Here is a 20,483-nt window from a genome sequence, read left to right on the forward strand (position 1 = left end):
TAATGGCTTCAAATATCAAAACACCTCATGAATAAGCAGTTATGGTGGGTGCTTTATTTACATTCTCTTCTCAATGCACATTAAGTTTTTTTGTTAATCATTACCTTCCTTAAAAGTTGAGAAAACTGCCCTGGCTGGTGTGGCTCAGTGAATTGAATGCCGGCCTGAGAACCAAAAGGTCACTGGTTTGCTGTCCAGTCAGGGCACATGCCTGGTTTTCAGGCCAGGCCCCCAGTTGGGGATGCACAAGAGGCTACCACAAATTGATGTTTCTCTCCTTCCCTCCTACCCCCTCTCTCTATAAGTAAATAAATAAAATCTTAAAAAAAAAAAAGTTGAGAAAACTAAAGCCCAGAGTTAACTTGACGTTAATTTGCCCAAACGACAGAGCCAAGGCTCTGATTTAGCTATTTATCTTTGAATTCCACTTTCAATCACTCAAATTCTGAAGTTAGAAACATTAATCTTAGTATATCCCATAGTTTACAACGGTGTGTTTACTAAGAGGAAAACACTTAAGAACTTCCATATTCAATCCCTGCTTAAAAGCTGTAGGTAGCCTCTTACCAGTTATTAATAGTTTTTTAAATGACTATTATGAAACTTTGCAACTTAACAACATCCAACTTTCCATAGTGATTTAACCTTCAAAGCACATTTAGTGCTTTATTCTAAAAACCTTAGATAAAAACAATGTATAATGAGCCCCCCAAAAATCATTACCCAGGAGCAATCATCAATTCACAAAGGTCTGTCATTTCAGCTGAAAACAGCCACACAAATTATTACATACTTTTAAATGAACTTACATTCAATAAATGTTCACAAACCTTTAAGCTTTCAAGTATGTGACACTACATTTATCAAGTTCTTTTAAAGCACTCTAGTGCTTTAGTCTAGTTTGTAATGGCACACAGTCAAAATATTTTTATATGGAGTAACAAAATAATCTGTATGCCTAGAGAAAAACAAAAGTTATCTATTTGTCCATATAGTTTTCTCACTTTACTAGTCTTTTTCAATGTCAATATCCTTATTTAATACTTTTTAAACTAATCCATTGAAAAGTAAAATGTCATAGTTCAAACCACTCAGGTTAAATTGCTATCTGGATACCCAGGAAATTACTCCAACTACAATCATAATTTTAAGTACATACTAAGGACTTCTGTAGCGGCCTCTGAACCTGCGATCTCGACTTCTTGAGCGGCTCCGTCTCCTTTCTTTGCTTCTACTTCGCTTCCTTTCACGGCTTTTGCTTTTTTTCCTTTCTCTATCTCTGCTTCGCTTCCGTTCCTTACTTTTGCTTCTTTTTCGTTCATGACTACGACTTCTGCTCTTGCTTTTTTTCCTCCTGAGAAGAAAGAAAAGCCACTATTATCTTGCTGGTTTAACAATCGGTCAAAATATACTTCTTTTATGGTCAGAAATGTTTTATTTTTGTAAATTTATTTTGCCATTTTTAGTATAGTACAATGCTACATAATCATGTTTATGAGAAAATAATTCCTAGTTAAGGTAAATAATATCCAACCTTTGCCTTCTACTACTGAAAATCAGCAGTCAGTTGACTAAGAATCATTTGAGAGCAGGGACCATAATAACCTCCTGAGAGTCAGTTCTAAAAAGGAAAGGACTTAAATAACTGACCAACAAGTATTACTGTAATCCACAGGATACAGTAATAAATCAACATTATAATAGAATGTTAACGTTTAAGTATTAGTGCTGACTCATATATAAGAATTTTCATTACTTATTTCCCACAAGCCGATTTTGATCCAATTTATACATGCAATATTTTATCCTTTCAACAGGACATATAAACATCGGTATTTTTGTTTTCATGAGCAAAATTGCAAGTAATGACAAAAGACAGTAAAACTAAGGCAGTAAAATACATTCTGACACTCCCAGATGTTATTGTAACCGTTTCGGTTATTTTCTTTTTAAAGTTATAATGGAGTATGCCACTTTTATGTCAGCTGTATTATACAAGCCTGTGGGGTGCAATCAAAAACAATCAACATCTCTATAAATCTCTGCAAAATTTCAAATTCTGAAAGGTAAAAAGCCAGTCAGTCATATCTGTTCATGTCTGTATTCTTCACAACATACTACCCATTCATAGTTAAATCTTACAATCTGTACCTCTGTGCCATCACCCAAATTTTAGAGGTGCCTTCAGATATTTCAATATAAATTGAAAGACTTTTCAAAATACTTTATTTCACTAAAATGTCAATTTATAGTGGATAAGAGAGTAAACATTTTGACAACTCTATCATCATTTGGAAATTTCATTTAACTGTTTAGTCCTTATCAAAGCAAAGTTAGCATAAGAGCGACTGAAGTCTGCCTCAGAAAACCTGTAAGCAGGCCATCTTAGTGTGCATTGAAAATAGAAAATGAAGACACCCACCTTCTGGAATCTTGAAACCCACACTCCAATCACAAGGAGATGTAGAGCTTTCCAAGGAGGCAGAAACTTTGTCTAAAATTTCAAGATAATCCACCTGACTGTCAGAAATGTATATGCTAAGTAGCACATGACAGAAAATTAGGCTACACTCATTCATATATGTAATAAAAGCATGCCCAGAAGGGCAACAGGTAACATTCCAACTTTGCTGCCTAAAAAACCTGACACTCTCTTAAAGAATTCTGTGCAAAAGCTATCATCAAAACTCCTAAATATAATCAATTAGGGGACAAAGTAAAAAGAAACTCCAACTTCCACAAATAAGACAAAGTTTTGCTCTGCTTATAGATGGCCCATAGCAGAGAGGCAGCCAACCTCCCTGTTTACCTCTTTTTAGGCCCAAGACTTATTTTACCAAAGGAAAGGACTTCAAAATTGAAGAACTAATTTCATCTTAAGGTCTTCCTAGGACTTTTTATAAATGAGTCCCCACCCACATCTGAAGGCAACCCCAGTTAAGACAGCAACATACTAAGACATTTGAAATATACAATCCCCTTCATAAAAGCCCCAAAATTTAAAGGTGTAAGAAATCAGTTTACAGCTTAAAGAACATTTATTACATTAACTAAAAAAGGGTTATATAAATCCATACTAATAGTCAAATCCTGTTACAACTTAAAAGGGACTTTCCAAAGTCTTTAGTGGCAGTGGAATTTTGTACTGAACATCATTGAAGTAAATGGTCCACTGGGCTGGGCCTTTGGACTTTTTGGTTATATGGCCTCTGCTGTAAAGGTGTTTTGCTATAACTGGATTTGACCTCCTCCATGTAAGAAGATCTAAATTTTAAATGCAAAGTACTCTGGAAAATAAGAAAAAAATAGAAAAGTCAATTTATTCCAAAATTTATAGATAATCCACACCACAGTAGCCAATATATTTCAACTGCGTCATTTTATTGTTATTGTTTTTTGAGTAATTCCTAAAGAACTTAACTCAATAAATGCTGGTTTAGACTTTGCAAAACTGTTTACACTAACAAACAATATTCCCATGAAGGCAAGCTCCAGTACTGAAAAAAGCATACTTTGATGTCTTGCCAAACTCAGGGTTGTATAGCTCTTTCAAAGTAGGCTAATAACCAATTTGTGTTATATTAAACTTAGTTCCTTTTACTACCAGAATACAATTGAGTATATGTATTGAGAATGAGTTACTACTTAAAAATAAAATAAAATAAAATTTACTGGTCCCTCTCAATTTTCATGTGCATTTTCTTACTACCTTAAAACTACATCCCAACACTCAATGGCTTTTAAGACAATGAAGTTTTAAAATGAAAAATGCAACATGGCACCTTCCTTCGGTTGAGTTAACTTACACTAAAAACTAAACCACTGAGCATTTTGTTTTATATTCTACTTATCCTTAAACACAAGTTTTTTTTTTCCTAGACAACTTTGAAATTAATTTGAAAGATTAATTCCCTTAAAAGAAAAAAAAAGGGGTGAAAGTTCCTGTTTGAACAAGGGAGCCATTTTTTAAATCAACTATATATAACTGAGGGTGAGAAGTATGAAAAATAATTTGTACATTTAAAAAGACACAAAATGGTAGTTGGGAGTATTTTGGAAAGTCCTTCCCTTAGACAAAGATCCCAATGATCAATTAAAGAAAACTGTCCATTCTACTTAGTCTCATTAGACTCTTTACATTAGATAAAAGTCCACTAAGTATCTATCACTGAGTCCTTATAATAGCTTGGTAGCCTTAATGAACTTAGATGCAGGAATAAAATAAGTATTATAAAACTGGAAACGTTAGGAGTGACATCTAAAAATTATACAGTAAGGGTCTGACACTTACAGATGAGAGCTTTACCTTGCCCACTAGTCCTGATAACTAGATTGGATCATTTTAGTCATTTTATATAAATACCCCTTACTATGTTTTCTCTGGATTACAGAATATGAATTAGAACCATTAATTAGGAAACAGTTACTTTGGTAAAGGTCTAAAACCTGATACATTAAACCATGCAATGATTGGTTGATGGTCTCACACGTAGCAATTTAAGACTAAAGCCAACTTAATACCTGTAACTTGTTGTGATTAGTGAGAAACTATAACAAGACTTCCACCAGAAAAAAAAGGACATTTTATATCATTTTTAATCATTACTACATTTTAGGAAAATTGTAATAAAAAATGTTGGTGTAACAAAGCCTGAATAACCCCACTTGACAATTTTTCTTTTTATGAAATTGTATCAACCTACCTAACAAAGTTGTTCTGAGGATGCTGACTAGTGTATTATAAAGCACTCTGAGCTCTTAAGAGGAAAAGAGCAAAAAAACAAGTAAGTGGCTATTTACCATCATCTTTCATTATGTATGAAAGGGTCATAAACATGACAAAATGTTTCAATATGATATCACAAATATAGGCTAATAAAACAATTTAATGCTTGCATCAACATTTGTTAAGAATCACTAATTTTAGGACTGAAAGGAAACACTAAGAATAGCATCCAACCTTATAAAGTTGAATTAATCTATACTATTAGAATTTTGTATACTATATTCTGTACTAGTCTATAGCACTGAGTTATACTGTTTTAGATTACTCATTTAACTCTTATTAACTTGTGTCACTTATTTTTGAAAAATTCCATTCTCACTCATAAGTATACTAGTTTTAAAAGCTTCAAACAAAAGATATGTGAAGAGGAACATAAGAAGTACTTAAGCATGCTATAGCATTATGACAGAAAGGCCTTTTAGCAGCAAGAAGCTTAACTAATTCATAGCTTCAACTCCTTCAGTAATTTGGAACAAACACCACTTTCCCTGGGCTGATTACCTTCACTTCTTCCTAACCCATCTTCAGTGGATGTTAGTTTAACTGATAGCATCACTAAACATTAAGCCCAAGCTAATAAACTGAAGACAAAAGACAAGCTGTAACACAACATTCATCCAAATGGTCCTGGATGGACTTGGAGGGGAAGGTATCCAAAATCATATCCTGAAATCTAGAGAAAGAGTCCATAATTTTATATCCTCAAATAGCTTCTTGAACCATTGTCTAAAAGAGGCAAAGAAAAGCTTCCAAAGAGAACCTTAGTTTGATGCTTGAGCCACAGGAACACAAAGACATGGAAGTTCCCACGATCCCCAGCTCCCTTCTTAAAACTTACTTTTTGCTACGTTCTTCATGGCCATTAGCACTGCTCAACTTGTTCTCATCCTAAGCAAGGTTGATAGAAGAACATCATGAGGACGAAGTGGTAACATTTCAAGTTGTCAAAGGGTAAAGGGAACAGGAATAAGAAAATACAAAACAATTTAAAAACTAATTATTTATTCATAGTTTAACATGGAAGGCTATAAAAAAATTTAGATGGGTATGTGTTTAACCACTTTGTTGCTTACAATTAAGTCATCAAGATACAAAAATAAAAAGGCAAATTAACATGTTAAATTTTACTTTCTTATATAAATATTAAGTTTTCCAGATTTACAGTGTTGAAGTGGTTAAATAGAATTTCTTTAAAACATGAATGAAGTCCTGTTTTGAGTTTTATTCCGTGTGCTATGGTCCCTTTGGTCAGTACCATGGCTCTATTTCTGCCTAAGCCCCAAGTGGCCATGCTAGCAGCCAGCCACTATCGATTTCCTGTGACCGATGCCATTCCTGAGATCTTCGCCCATTTCCGTTGGAGGGTTGGGACTGTAAGAGCTTGATGCCACCTCTGTCACACATCTCGCCCTGAAGCAAACAGGGATTCACACTGCTTTAGTAATGTTGACTCTCAAGAACCCAAGAAAGTCAATTAATAATCCACCAGTCCAGCCTAAACATTTCCTACTGCCATACCTGTTTACATGGAATTACATCCACGTTAAACTAAGACACAAGTCTCTTAACATTAAAACAGAAAGCTCTTCAAGAGTTTTAAGCATTACAAAACTAGGTACACTATTTAAAGCTATAAAGAATTCATCCAAATTGGTACCACATGGTCGTGCTATACACTCCAAAACAAATGTATTATTTTAAAAAGGTTTAGCGCAATGTTTATTTTAAAGTTTGATCCCATCAGTTATAGGAGTAAAACTGCTACTGTACAAAGCTTATAGTTTGTGACACCAGTGATAATGCATGCATACTGCTATTTTCACCACCAACTGGTGAAAGAATGAAAAGACACTTTTACTGTGATACTGAAATGGGTCAAAGACTATTATTATTAGCCAAATTCCTTTGTAGTTTTTAGTGTGAAATATGGCAGGGACTAATTAAAAATAAAATAATATGGAGAACAGTAAAACAGTCACCAAGTGACTCTAAGTTGTGATACTGCCTCTTTTGCTTTAAATTTTTTTCTATTCAGGGATCCAAGAATTTTAGTGATTTTTAACTGAGCAGATCATCACCTGCCTGTTTTAGTATTTTACTATCACCAGTCTTTTCCATATACATAGAAATAATTTTAAATCTCACCCATTTCTTCTTGTAAGACTTATTAAAGATTTGCTTGCCACAGACTGGTTATACTTTGTTATTCTTGGACCCCTGCTACTTTCCCAAACCACTACATTCACCTTTTTGCTATACCAAACTGGAGCTGGTAATTCTTAGTTGAGTCATTTTACCTAGGGGACCACGGTACAGCGATAAGTCACTCAATTACTACCTTATGATTGACAGTTCACACTGGAATCAAAGGTGAATTCATGGGAGTAGAGGTGAGATATCGTTAGGCAAGTCTACAAAGAGAGATAGATGGGCATTTATTCATCACGCTGAAGTGAAACTACTGCACAATATTATTACATCAATAGCATATATTTACTTTTGCAAGTTACACGTAATGCATCTCTGATAAGATAAATCAAGAGGGCTCCGGGGAGGTTAGTTTACATTTCAGCAGTAGTTTCGTGAATAATGCTAAGTCAAGAAATATATAAACCTCACCAACATTTTTTTCTCACCTTCTTGTAAGGAGCCTCAAGCATTGCTTCAATATCAATATCGTCTGCCATTTTCTCTAAACACCTAGGAAAATAAGGTCATTTTATGAGTAAATATTTTTCAAATCTGCTCAATTTCTTACTCAAACGCTCCAAAACTTCAGAAAAACATTTTCAAAAGCCCAAGCATGACTTAACTAGCACGATGCACTTTACCAGCCTCGGTAATTAAATCTGAAATGCCTCTAAGAGCACATGAAAATAGATTAAATGTTTGACTTCTAAAAGCCTGCAATAAACTCCAAAAACAGAAAGCGGGAGCCTCGAGCGAGCGCGCCTCTTTCCGCGCAAAACCCGCGCTGCCATTTTAGAAGCAGGGGAAACTCCCTCGGTAGGGACGGGTTGTGTGCCCTGGCAGCGTTCGGCTGGCGCCATGTTGGGAGGTCGCGGCCGGCCCAGGCCTCGAAGGGACAGGCTGCCATCTGCCCGCGGCCTCTCTGGAGTTCGTGACACCCAAGAACCCTGAAACCTACCCGACCGGAAAAGAAGGGCGCGGTCCCCAAAATGGGGCCGATTTCTCGCAAACCTGCCCTCCCCCCACCGCTAAAAACCGCCTTAGGAATGTCCCTCAACCCAGAAAATAACCAAACCTCAAAAATCCTCTTAAAATACTAGGGTCCACAACAACTCCTTACCTGTGCGGGCTTCCGGGCGCCTGTGGTGCTCGTATTCGTAAAGAGTGGAGTTGCTGCTGCGGCTACTGCCGCTGCTGTTGCTACAGTTAAGCCTCTAGGCCCGGGCCGCCGTACCACCCAGCCCGAATTTCAGGCTCCAAGGGCGGATAGGCCCGAGCGAATCTAAAAGAAACAATGGTATTAGAAAAGCCCACGCGGGACTGCAGGACTGCGGCTTCGACAGCTCAGGATTCAACCCTGCGACAGCGTCCGCAGACTCCCTGAAATGGCGGCCGCTGCTTCCTCGTACTCACATTCACTAACACACATATACACACACAAACACACGGGGCCTCACAGAGCACTCAGCACGGGCTCTCGCGAGAAACTGCCTCTAATTCCACATCGAAGGGGACGAAATATCGCGAGATCGGGGAACGGCCCCAGCAACCATGGCCCAATCTCGCGCAATGATTGCGCCACAGATATTCCCATCCCCCTTTCAGAGAGGCTCTTTGACTCCTCCCTCTGGATTGGCGTCCACGTCTCGCGAGACCACGCAAGTTGCTAGCGTAAAGGCTGTTGGTACACCTCCTGTCAATCTTGTAGGAAACTCAAAGCTGAGTGGAACTCGGTTGTTGCCACCTCTTCGTGGAGAGTCCTTACAGCTATCTGAAGGTTTAATCTTCAGAGCTAACCGCCCCCACCCTCCCCCGGGCCTCCCACCCAGATATCTGTCAAGGTCGCCGTAAGGCAACCTAGTCCATGTGGCAATAGAATAAAACGAAAACGGTCTTAGTAGATTATCCGCCAAGAGTGACGACGAAGTGAAAAGCACAGAAAGAATGCAAGAAGAGACAGTACAGGGATTAAGGGCTATAGAATAAAAATTATATGTCTCGGCATTTTGGAGCCAATGGACTAGGCTGCCTCTTCTGTCCAGCTTCAGAAACCCCTTGGAAGTAGTGGAGAAAGACAAAAGTGAAAAAAACAAACTGCTTCCCTGGGCAGTGGATCAACTTTGCACTCCCAGAATTTATAGTCTGGCCTAGTGTCTGGGTTGCTCTTGTTTTTTCAGAGATGCCCCCCTATTCGCCTGGGTCTTGGCTCCTCGCCCCCTGAAGTCTCCCAGGTGCTTGACAGTTAAGAAAGTAAATTCACCACTTGTTCTTTGGTCAATACTGCGGAATAAAAGGGAGCAGAGAGGTCACTGAGTATAAAGATTTTTCCTCCAAGAGAAAAATGTTTGAAAAAAATTACAAAGATGACGACATACAAGCAAAAATCTTTTCAGAAGTCTGCTTACTTAATAATTGAGGGAAAAGATTTGAAGCGACACACCTTGGTTCCTGTAACTGATCAACATTGTGTGACCTTGGATAAGTAAATTGACTTCTTAAAGCCTATCCTCCGTTTTCTCCTATGAAGAAGAGAGTAACATAATTTACTGAGCTGAGCTTCTTGACACTGATCTACGCTGAATTCTCAGCGTTAAGCCAGTGTGCCCAGCCAGGTAAACACTCGATAAAGGAATGAATGAATGAATGCCTAGTAGTATAGTGAAGATTAAATGAGAGAATGTCTGTAGCATACCTGGAATATATTTAATTCTCAAAAAAGTTAACTTCTGTTTTTACTAAAATTATTTAGAAGAAATGAAGGTGTGAAAGAGGCTTTCTGTCTTGGGTTAACTTTTCAGACAGTGTTTTTCTTAGAGAGTTAATAGATTTTGTGTAGTTAGCAATGTTCTCTTACTCCTTTTCCTGAAAATTCAGATCCTCTAAAACTAAATATAGTTTTAAAAAATTTTTATTTATTGATTTGAGAGAGAGAGAAAAAAACATCGATTTGTTGTTTTACTCATTTATGCATTCATGGGTAGATTCTTATATGTGCCCTGACCTGAGAGCGAACCCACAACCTTAGGATATCACGCCAACATTCTAACCAACTGAACTATTCGGTGAGGTAATCAAGATGCATTTTCTTAATGTGAATTAAATAAGGAAGCAACAATTGATTTTTTTCCCAGGAGTTTAATCTTTGGTCAAAAAAGAAAAAGTAAAATGTTTTGAACTTCTCATAGTTTTAAGACAACTAAGAAAAATAAGGGGTGCTCATGAATAAAATGTTAATATAGCCCATCTGTCCATCCCATGGGCAAAAATATTGCCCCCAAACAGTTTTAGAATGAAAATAAAATGAAAAAATTCAATAATTATAACAAAATATAATTTAGAACAGTCTTTTAGATTTTTATCAGTGAAATGTGCCATTTATTGATACATTCAATAAGTGTTTACTTAATACCTTTAGAATTTTTAGCTCTCGGCAGGAAAATTTGTGAGTATAAAATAAATGAAAAGAACAGTCCCTTCCCTTCAAGAGTTTTAAGTTTAGTTAGAGACTAGCTGAAGGAACAAAAAACATATTCAAGATAGTGTTTTGTATTGTATTAAAATTTTGCATGAACTCCTTGCCTTGAAATCATAGTGTCATAATAGCATATAGCACTTCACAGTTTACAAAGCATTTTCTATACATTATCCCTTTTATTCCTCTAAATCTATATTCATTTACTTCAATGGAATTAAATAAATTTATGTGATCAGACTATGAAAGAAGTGATCATAGAATATTTTTTTGGACGTAGCTGATTGATGTAGGTCATCAGAGTACTTGAGTATTTTTTCAACATTTTATTGTTAAAATTATCAACAGAAAGTTGAAAGAATAAGACATGTGCCCAACACCTATTTTACATTTCACAATTTTGCAATATTTGCCTTATCACATATCTATCCACCCGCCCATTCATGAAGTTAAAATTTTAATGCTTTTCAAAGTAAATTTTAGACACCAGTATACCTCAGCTCTAAATACTTCATTACATATTCTGAACTAGAGTTTAAATGTTTTTTTCTTTATTTATTGATTTGAGAAAGAGCGAGAGGAAAAAAAGGAAGAGAGAGAGAAAGAACATCAATTTTGTTGTTCCATTTATGCACGCCCTCATGGGTTGCCTCCTGTATTTGCACCAATGGGAAATCAAACCCACAACCTTGGTGTATCAGGACAATGCTCTAATCAACAGAGCTACCTGGCCAGGGCTGAACTAGAGTTTAAATCCCTTTTTTTAAACAAGATAAACATTATATACAATGAAATGCACAAATTTTTATTTTACCAATAGATGAGTTTTAACAAATGCATATAAGTTGAATAATATCAATTTTATTTAAAATGATGAAATGGCAAATGAAGGCATAGAGAGCTAGAGAAAGCAACATATTTTGTTCCAAAATATCCTGATTTGACAACCAGAGAAATGGATAAAACAGTACAAATTAGGGGGCAGGGTATTGTTTAAAAACATCTGCTAACAGAAGCAAAAAGAAATGCAATCAAACATAACATTGCAAGAGATTTAGGATTTAAACAAATCTAACCATAGAGAGGAAGATCCTGCTGATAAGACATCACAAGAAGGAGCTATACCTGGAAAATGATGGATGAAGAACAAAGGAAACATCAACCACAGTGATTTTGAATGAAAAGCTTGTGATTCCATGATATGAGTAACGGCCCTATAAAATGACTATCCCAGAAAGACAGCATTTCTGAAAGGATGTAGCTAATAGACTCAGTGTTTTTTTGAAGCTGTAAAGAAAGGTCCTTAACAATCATTTTCTGGAGGAGACCTATAGATATATGACTTGTCCAAACATTTGTAAATAACCAAGTCCTACATCGATATATAAATAAAGCATCAGAGTTGGAATATGTGCAGCATGAACATGACTTGTATGCAATGGTTGTGAAAGAAATGAGATATTGGTAAGAATGTGGAGAAAGTGGAAGCCTCAGACTTGCCATTGAATGTAAAATGGTGCAACTGCTTTGGCAAACAGTTCGGTGGTTCAGAAGTTCCTCAAAAAGTTAAACATAGAATTACCATATGACCCAGCAATTCCATTTCTAGGTATAGACAAAAGAATTGAAAATCTGTTTCAAATAAATACTTTTACATGAATATTCACAGCAGCACTATTCCAAATAGCCAAAAAATAGACACAACCTAAATATCCATTAATTTCTGAACAAGAGAACTAAATGTGGTATATCCATAATATATGTGGTATATCCATAATAAAAAAAGAGAAAGAAACAAGAAATCTTTTTTTAAAAGGTTTATTTATTTATTTTTTTAATTTTATTTATTTGTTATGGAGAGGGGAAGTGTGGGAAAAAGAGGAGAGAAACATCAATGTGAGTACATGGATCAGTTGCCTCTCACAAACCCCCACCTGGGGACCTGGCCTGCAGCCCAGCCAAGTGGCCTGACTGGGAATCCAATCGGTGACCTATCAGTTCACAGGCCAGCACTCAATCCACTTAACCACACCAGTGAGTGCACAAGGAATCTTCTAAGGACCTCCAGAATCTAGAGCAAGATGAAGTGAGAAGCCCCCAAATTCCTGCTTTTTAATACATATCTCTTTTATGTCATGGCTTCATTTCCTATTTTCAGGATATTGAAATAATTCCTTTTTTTTAAAGACTTTATTTATTTACTTTTAGAGAGAGGGGAAGGGCAGAAGGAAGAGAGGGAGAGAAACATCAGTGTGCTAGAGATACATCCATCAGTTGCTTCTCTCATGCCCCCAACTGGGGACTTGGCCTGGAACCCAGGCATGTGCCCTGACTGGGAATTGAACTGGCAACCTTTCAATCTGCAGGCCGGCACTCAATCCACTGAACCACACCAGCCAGGGCTGAAATAATTCTTTAAACAAATACATATTGAATTTATACTATGTGGCAGCCATTAAACTAGGCTCTGGGAATGCAAACAATGGAATATAATAACAGTCATAATTCCTGTCCTCCTGGAGCTTACAATCTATTCAGAAGAGGCAGGTATTAATCAAAAGACCATATCAATAAGTGAATATGTACAATTGTGACAAGTACTGCAAGAGGATCTAATGCTTACTCTTCAAGGTCTAGTTCAAATGCTACCTTCTTTTTGTGTTTTCCCATTAACCTCTGTTAAGGTTATCCCTCCAGTAATTCCTTAAAAAACAAAAAGATTTTATTTAATTAATTTTAGAGATGGGAGAAGGGAGGGAGAATGAGAGGGAGAGAAACATCTATGTGTAGGAGAAACCCAGGCATGTACCCTGATTGAAATTGAACCAGCAACCTTTTGCTTTTTGGGATGGTGCCCAACCAACTGAGCCACACTGGTCAGGGCTCCAGGTAATTCTTTCTTTCTTTCTTTTTTGTACTTATTTTTAAAGAGAGGGGGAGGAAGGAAGAAAGAAAGAGAGAGAAACACACCAGTGTGTGGTTGCCTTTCACATACCCCTAGCTGGGGATCTGACCCACAACCCAGGCATGTGCCCTGACTGGGAATCAAACCAGCGACCTTTTGGTTCACATGCCAAGCTCAATCCACTGAGCCACACCAGCCAGGGCAAATTTTATTATTTTTATTACATGGTATTTATATATTTATTATGTGTACTTTTCTCCATATCTCACCAACATCTCTTTGTCATTTCCAATGTTTTTTGCCACATTTTCTGATGTTTGTGCTGATTGAAACAGGTCTATCAAGTTCTGTGGCGTTCTTTGATCTATCAACAAAATGTCTAGTTTGTTGGCCATAATCTACTGACAACCAACAGGTATAAAATTTTGACAAACTTTTCTCAAGATGTGGACTGAGTGTCCTGGCTGGGTAGCTCAGTTGATCAGAGCATCATCCAGACACACCAAGGTTGTGGGTTTGAATCCCAGTCAGGGCACATACAAGAATCAACCAGTGAATGCATAAATAAGTGGAACAACAAATTGATGTCTCTCTCGAAAAAAAAAAAATTAACAAACAACCCTGGCTGGTGTGGCTCAGTTGGTTTGAGTGTTGTCCCGTAGCCGAAACCTTGCAGGTTTGATTCCCGGTCAGGGCACATATCTAGGTTTCAGGTTCAATCCCTGGTCTAGGCACTCGCGATCGATCCCCAGTCTGGGTGCTTATGAGAGGTAACTGATGGGTGCTTCTCTGTCTTCCTTCCTCTCTCTCTGGAAGCAATGAAAAAATGTCTTTGGGTGAGGATAAAAAACAAAAAAAGATGTGGACTGATTATTGTATTTCTCCCTGTGTGTATGATCTACTCATTGATTTTTCACAGCTTGCCCATTGGAGATTTTGCTATAATGGAAGGCAATAGAGTTTCCTAATGATAGTCTGGGGAGTTGAGGAAGCCTTATCATTCATTTTACACCGCTTTCTTAATCTGTTTCAGAAGTTTCAAACTGCCTGTTATGTTCTTGCCTAGAAATGTCTGTCCTTAAAGATATTTCTGTTTCACTTCTTCTAGGAAATAGGCCTTAATCCTACCCACATTTATTAAACTCAACCAATCCCTCATTATTGCTCTTGCTCTATTGTACTTCAACTTCATTTCTTAGACATTTGCTCTAACTACCACCAGGTTGTGAGCTACTCTGAGAACATCTACTGCTTCTCCTTTATCTCTCTTCCTCAGTTCCTAGCATGCTGCTTGGAATGTGCTGGTTGTTTAACAACTATTTGTTGAATTGGTTGGGGTTGCTTTGGGGATAGATCAGTCCAGAGGCAGACTGAAGAAAGATGAAAGAACTTGTCAGAAACAGAGCACATTGCCCAGAGACAATTGAGTATAAACAAGCAGGGCATGTTCTCGCACAGACAGAAATTACGTATGGTTTGAAAGTAGGCTGTGTGGGTGAGTTGGAGAGTTAAGAGGAGATTCCATTGGGAAGATAGGTAGGGCTAATTTGTGAAAAGTTTTCTACACTCTGCTAAGAACAGTAGCAGTTGTGTGCTGGAAATTGGTTCATACCAGCTCATGAACTAACTATTAAACACCCGGGAATTTTGTGAATCTGTTGATCTCACTCACACTGGTAGTTTGAAATCAGCCACAGAGTGAGTAATAATACCACAGATGACTAGAAATGCTACTAATGAACCTTTTCTTTTTTCTCAGAGAGCCAGTATTTCATAGGTCACTGAAAAGTTTTAGATGTCACATTTAAAGGGTTGTTAGCTTATGTGGCTCAGTGACTTGAGCACCAGCCTGTGAACCAAAAGGTCACTGGTTTGATTCCCAACCAGGGCACATGCCTGGGTTGTGGGCCAGGTTCCCAGGTAGGGCCTGCGATAGGTAACAGAACCATGTCTCTGTCACGTATTGATGTTTCTCTCCCTTGCTCCCTTCCCTTCTCTCTAAAAATAAATAAGTAAATAAAATATATTTTTTAAAAGTGTTAAATCTCATAAGGTTGCTATAATGATTAAATAAGAAAATAAACATAATGGAAGCACTTCAAAAATATTGCTTGATATTATCATTCATGAAAAATATTAAGCTCCTATTTTATGCTAGGCATCAATTTATGAACTGGTAGTGGGGATATAGCAGCAAACAAAATAGAATCCCTGCCCTTAAAAATTTTAAACTCTAAGGATATAAAACAGATTATTAACAGAAAGACATTTAACACATCAGGTTGTGATAAGTGCTCTGAAGAAAAATAAATGAGGCAGGGAGAACCTCTATGATAAAATGGCAATTAAAAAGAAGACAGAAGAGAATGAAGTGGCCAGTCTTGTGAGTATCTAGGGTCAGATCTTTCCAGGTAGAGGGAACACGAAGTATAAAACCCTAGGTAGAAGTATGCTTCCTATGCTCAAGGAAAAGCAAGGAATCCAGTGTAGCTGGAGTGAGTGAAACAAAGAGAATTTGAGGTCAGAGAGCTGGGACACACAAGTGGTAGATCAAGAAGGGCCTGTAGGTAAAGATTTTCTATTTGTTTTCAGTCAGAGAGGGAAGAACATTAGAGTGGTTTGTGCAGAGGAGTGGATGATCTGACATGTTTTATTTAGAAGGATCACTTTGTTATTACTGTTATATTAGAATAGTAACTTGAATAGTTTGGCGAATAGGTCAGATTGGAGAGAGTAGGGCAGAGGAAATAGGGAAAGTTCTGTTGAGAATTTGGTTAGTTTAGGACTAATAAGCATAAGATCAGAAGTTAAACTGTGCTTCAATTATTCTTAGCAATGTGATCTTAGACAAGCAAGTTCAGTTCTCTGGGCTTTCATATCTTTAACTACAAAATGATGATAATAAATAGGACCACTCTTCAAGGATTATTGTAAATATTAAAGCACTTAGCACAGTGCCTAGCAAACAGTGAATGTTCAATGAATATTATTGTTATTGTTTCCAAAAGGGATAAATTTTGAAGTTGAAAAGGAAGGGAAGACATGCAAAGGTGAGTTTGTAGGGGTAAAAGGAAAATTTGGAAAATTTATAGGGAATATAAATATAACTTTTATTTCCTCATCTTGCCTCTGAAAAATCAGATATCTGACCCTAAGGCATGTGTTGGGAAGACAGAAGCCCTCTGGGGCAGAGAGAGCTAAATGTGGACCGAATCTAGCTCTCTTGTGTATTCGTTAGGTTTCATAATTTGGATGTTCATGGAACTTTTTTTTAGATTTTATTACTTATTTTTTGAGGAGGGAAGGAAGGGAGAAAGAGAGGGAGCAAAACATTAATGTGTGGTTCTAGCTCGTGCACCCAAACTGGGGACCTGGCCTGCAACCCAGGCATGTGCCCTGCCTGGGAATTGAACCAGCAACCCCTTGGTTCACAGGCCGGTGCTCAATCCAGTGAGCCACACCAGCCAGGGCTGGAAACTTTTGATTTTTATTTTAGCCACATATGCAGAGGTTTCTACATCTACTTTTCATCTTTCAATAAAAAAAGGCTCCTCTGAAAATAAGAGTGGGAGGAAGAGGGGTGATGATTTAGTAACTAGGATAAGTAAACCTGTGAAAAGCGTAAAGACCTGAAAAGTGCTTATGAAGTAGCAAGAAAAAAAAAAAAAAAGGATAATGATTTAGGCAAGGAAACCAGGAAAAAGTGGAATTAGGTGGGAGAGTACCTGCGACTACCTGTTTCTTCATAGCTGTCGTCCAGTGAATTCCTTTGGTGGTTCTATTAAGAGACTGAAATTTGGAATCTAGATTGGACTTCAGATACTGTTTTAGGCCCAGGGGAATTGTGGGCTGGGCTGGGTAGGGTAAAGTCAAGGAGGTGAGCTTCCAAACCCACAAATGTGGGGCAACAGAGAAGGGGGAGAGAGCTTTTAGGTTTTAGTGAGTCAATAAGCAGTCAAGAAGGAATCGACTACCAACCTTCTTCACCATCACCACTTCCACTATTTTTAAACCTTAAATGCACGTTAATTACACTCATACAGTCATCACACATTTGTTTTTTGGTCCACAATTTTCATTAAGCCAGACACGGCCCCATTTTTTTTTTTCCTTTTTTTTTTGAATGTACAAGGCTGTTTATTGAAGTGTTGTTTGTAACAATTGGACATGTTGTGAATGACTATCAGTAAGGGAATTAATTATTGCAACATTGTTTATAAACATTGGGAACAAAGTGAAGGGCCTCTCTTTGCCTGAGTTAACTTTTCCTTAGCCTCCATTCCCTGTCTCGTTTCCCTACCTCCCTAAGAGTGTTCATGTATATATATTTATATCCATGGATTGAATATAATTTTTTTTCCTATTGAATTTATAATTTTTTTCTTAATGTTTTGTCCCTTCCATGTCTTAAAGATATTTTTTCCTTACAAGATTACAAGATAATTTCAGATATATCTCTTTTAAAGACACATGATAGCATTGACATGTGTGACATACATGACCGTGCAGTGGTTATACACTTGTCTCACTGGATAAATGGAATATTATTCATTTCTCTTCCTATCAGGAATGCAAGTAAGTGAGAGTAATATAATGGAAATAATCTTGAAACCACTTTACTTCTTAAACTATAAATAAGTGGCTGTACTTTAATTGTTATAAGTAACAGATAACTTGTGACACATTTTGCAACTGTGGAGTTATATCTTTGGGGGGATCTATATTTGTTTATCAAAATTATAAGTGCATATATCCCTGTGATTCAGATCTCCCACTTCTGAGAATTTAGAATACAGTTCTGTCTACACACGTGTGCTGTATTATTTGTATGTGGAAAATTGTTTTGAAATTTCAAAAGTTTAGAAACAACCCAAACTTTCTTCAATAAGAATCTGACTAAGCAAATTATAGTATATCCACACAGGACATACTATGCTGCAGTATATAAAAACAAATAATGAGGATTATTTTTATACCATTGTACAAAATGTGTTGGAGGGTGTCCAAAATGTGTTGTTTAGTGAAAAAAGTAAGGTGGAGAACTACATATATAAATGCTTCCTTTTGTGTAAAAGGATCAAATATATTTGAACTTCTTTCAAATTTGCTTGTATATGTATAAAGATATCCTGAAAGGATTCATAGCAAGTAGGAGTAGCGGTTACCAATAGAAACAGGGCCAATGAGAGACAAGAATTTGAGGGAGACTTTGTATTGTATACCTTTTATATAGATTCTGATATTTGAACTGTGTAACAGCATTAACTATTTAAAATTAAATTACAAGAAGTGTGAGTGAAGGTTGCAGTGAGCATTAGTGGCTGAGGAAGCCTGGCAGAAGCATCAACTTCCAGGAGGAGAGCATAGGACTCAAAATGGAAAATCACGAACTAGCTCTCTTGCTTGGCACTGCCTATGGAGGTGGCAGCCATCTCTTAGTCAGTACCCTGGATGCCCTCAGACCTCTCATGAAACCCAATATTGTCAAAAAAGAGGACCAATAACCCTGACTGGTGTGGCTCAGGGAATGAGTGCTGGCCTGTGAACCAAAGGGTCACTGGTTTGATGCCCAGTCAGGGCACATGCCTGGGTTGCAGGCCAGGTCCCCAGTTTGGGGGCATGTGAGAGGCAACCACACATTGATATTTCCCTCTCTCTCTTTCTCTCTTTCTCCCTCCCTTCCCCTCTCTCTAGAAATAAATAAATAAACTCTCAAAAAAAAAAAAGAGGACTAAGAAGTTCATCTGGCACCAGTCAGATTGATATGTCAAAATAAAGCGAAACTGGCAAAAACTCAGAGGTATTGACAATAGGGTGTGCAGAAGATTCAAGGGCCAGATCTTGATGCCCAACATTGGTTATGGGAGCAACAAGAAAACAAAGCACATGCTGCCCATTGGCTTTTGAAAGTTCCTGGTCCACAATGTCAAGGAGCTTGAAGTGCTACTGACGTGCAGCAAATCCACAATGTCTCCTCAAAGAACCTCAAAGCCATTGTGGAAAGAGCAGCCCAGCTGGTCATCAGAGTCACCAACCCCAATGCCAGGCTGCATAGCGAAGAAAATGAATAGGCAGATTGTGTACATATTGTGTTAATAAACGCATAAAATTCTGCCAAAAAATAAAAAAGAAAGGAAATCATGAACCAGTTGACACTGTCAAGAGAAAACAAAATTTTGATATCATAACCAGAAAAATTAGCCAATGTCCAGAAGTAGAAAGGGATCTACTTGAACATAGATCAACATATATTGGACTTAATGCTGCTCTCTGTGGCCTAATAGCAGTCTTTTTCAGTGTATCTTAAATATAACACAAGCTCATATAGCTGCTGGTTTACCAATGACAGTGATCCCATTTTTGGCAGTGGATGTATCTTACAGGTGATTTGAATTGTGAAACCTGCACCGTAACAAAAGGTGGATTGGTTGGACTTGTTTTGGGTGGTCTGTACCCTGTGTTCTCGGTTATACCTGTGAATGGTGGCCTAACAGCCAGGTATGCCTCAGCTCTGCTACCAGAGAAAGGGAACATCTTAACCTACTAGATCAGAATTTCTAAGCCTATCTTTAGAAAGATGTTATTCCCCATTTTGCTCCAGACTGGATTTGCAGCATACCTTGGTTCTAGACAATATAAAGTTCTTATAAAGGTTCTTCAGTTACCTGAACCTGGCCTAGAAACTCAGTGATTGTTAAGCCAATATGTACACAAAAATACATCTGCAAGAAAACAAACAAACAAAAACAAAGTGGAGTACCAGCAAATTTAGAGACTGTTATTTAATCAACTTCTTACTAACCTCCATTCCCTTAGTCCCTGGGGCTAAACTCCTCCCTCTTTCTCTTTACCTCTGGGCTGGCATGAGTTTTAACCCACAAGAATCATATATTAAGTATGCTTAAATTATAAGGAACAGTTCTAGGTGCTGGGGCTCCAGCAAGAGACAAGGGAGAACAGAATATAATCTCTGCCCTTGAAGTGGTCTAGGTGGATTTTATACTCTTTTTAGTAGTAAGACAAGAATTTAAAAATGTTCTCCTCTCCTCTTCTCCCTCCCTCCCTATAATCACACAAAATACTGGAAACATATTGGAATTCCTATTAAATTTTCCTCCCCCTCACTTGGA

The 20,483-nt window shown here is 37.4% G+C and overlaps 1 protein-coding gene and 1 pseudogene across 2 annotated transcripts in view; one reads left to right on the forward strand and one right to left on the reverse strand.

Moving 5' to 3' along the window:
* Window positions 1-8,407, reverse strand: part of RBM39 (RNA binding motif protein 39) — a 31,208-nt gene extending 22,801 nt beyond the window's left edge. For both annotated transcript variants that reach the window (XM_090286334.1, XM_090286333.1), the window contains exons 1-4: window positions 8,097-8,407; window positions 7,423-7,486; window positions 5,625-5,674; window positions 1,160-1,354 (exon numbers count right to left, since the gene is read on the reverse strand). In XM_090286334.1, the coding sequence (XP_090142460.1) occupies window positions 1,160-1,354; window positions 5,625-5,674; window positions 7,423-7,473 (296 nt within the window). In that variant the 5' untranslated portion in view covers window positions 7,474-7,486; window positions 8,097-8,407. The remainder of the gene's footprint in view (window positions 1-1,159; window positions 1,355-5,624; window positions 5,675-7,422; window positions 7,487-8,096) is intronic.
* LOC150003496 (transmembrane protein 126A pseudogene) lies at window positions 8,362-20,044 on the forward strand (annotated as a pseudogene).
* The last annotated feature ends 439 nt before the right edge of the window (window positions 20,045-20,483 follow it).

The sequence above is a fragment of the Furipterus horrens genome, unplaced genomic scaffold (assembly GCF_987537825.1).
Source record: "Furipterus horrens unplaced genomic scaffold, mFurHor1.1.pri manual_scaffold_8, whole genome shotgun sequence".
Taxonomy (NCBI): domain Eukaryota; kingdom Metazoa; phylum Chordata; class Mammalia; order Chiroptera; family Furipteridae; genus Furipterus; species Furipterus horrens.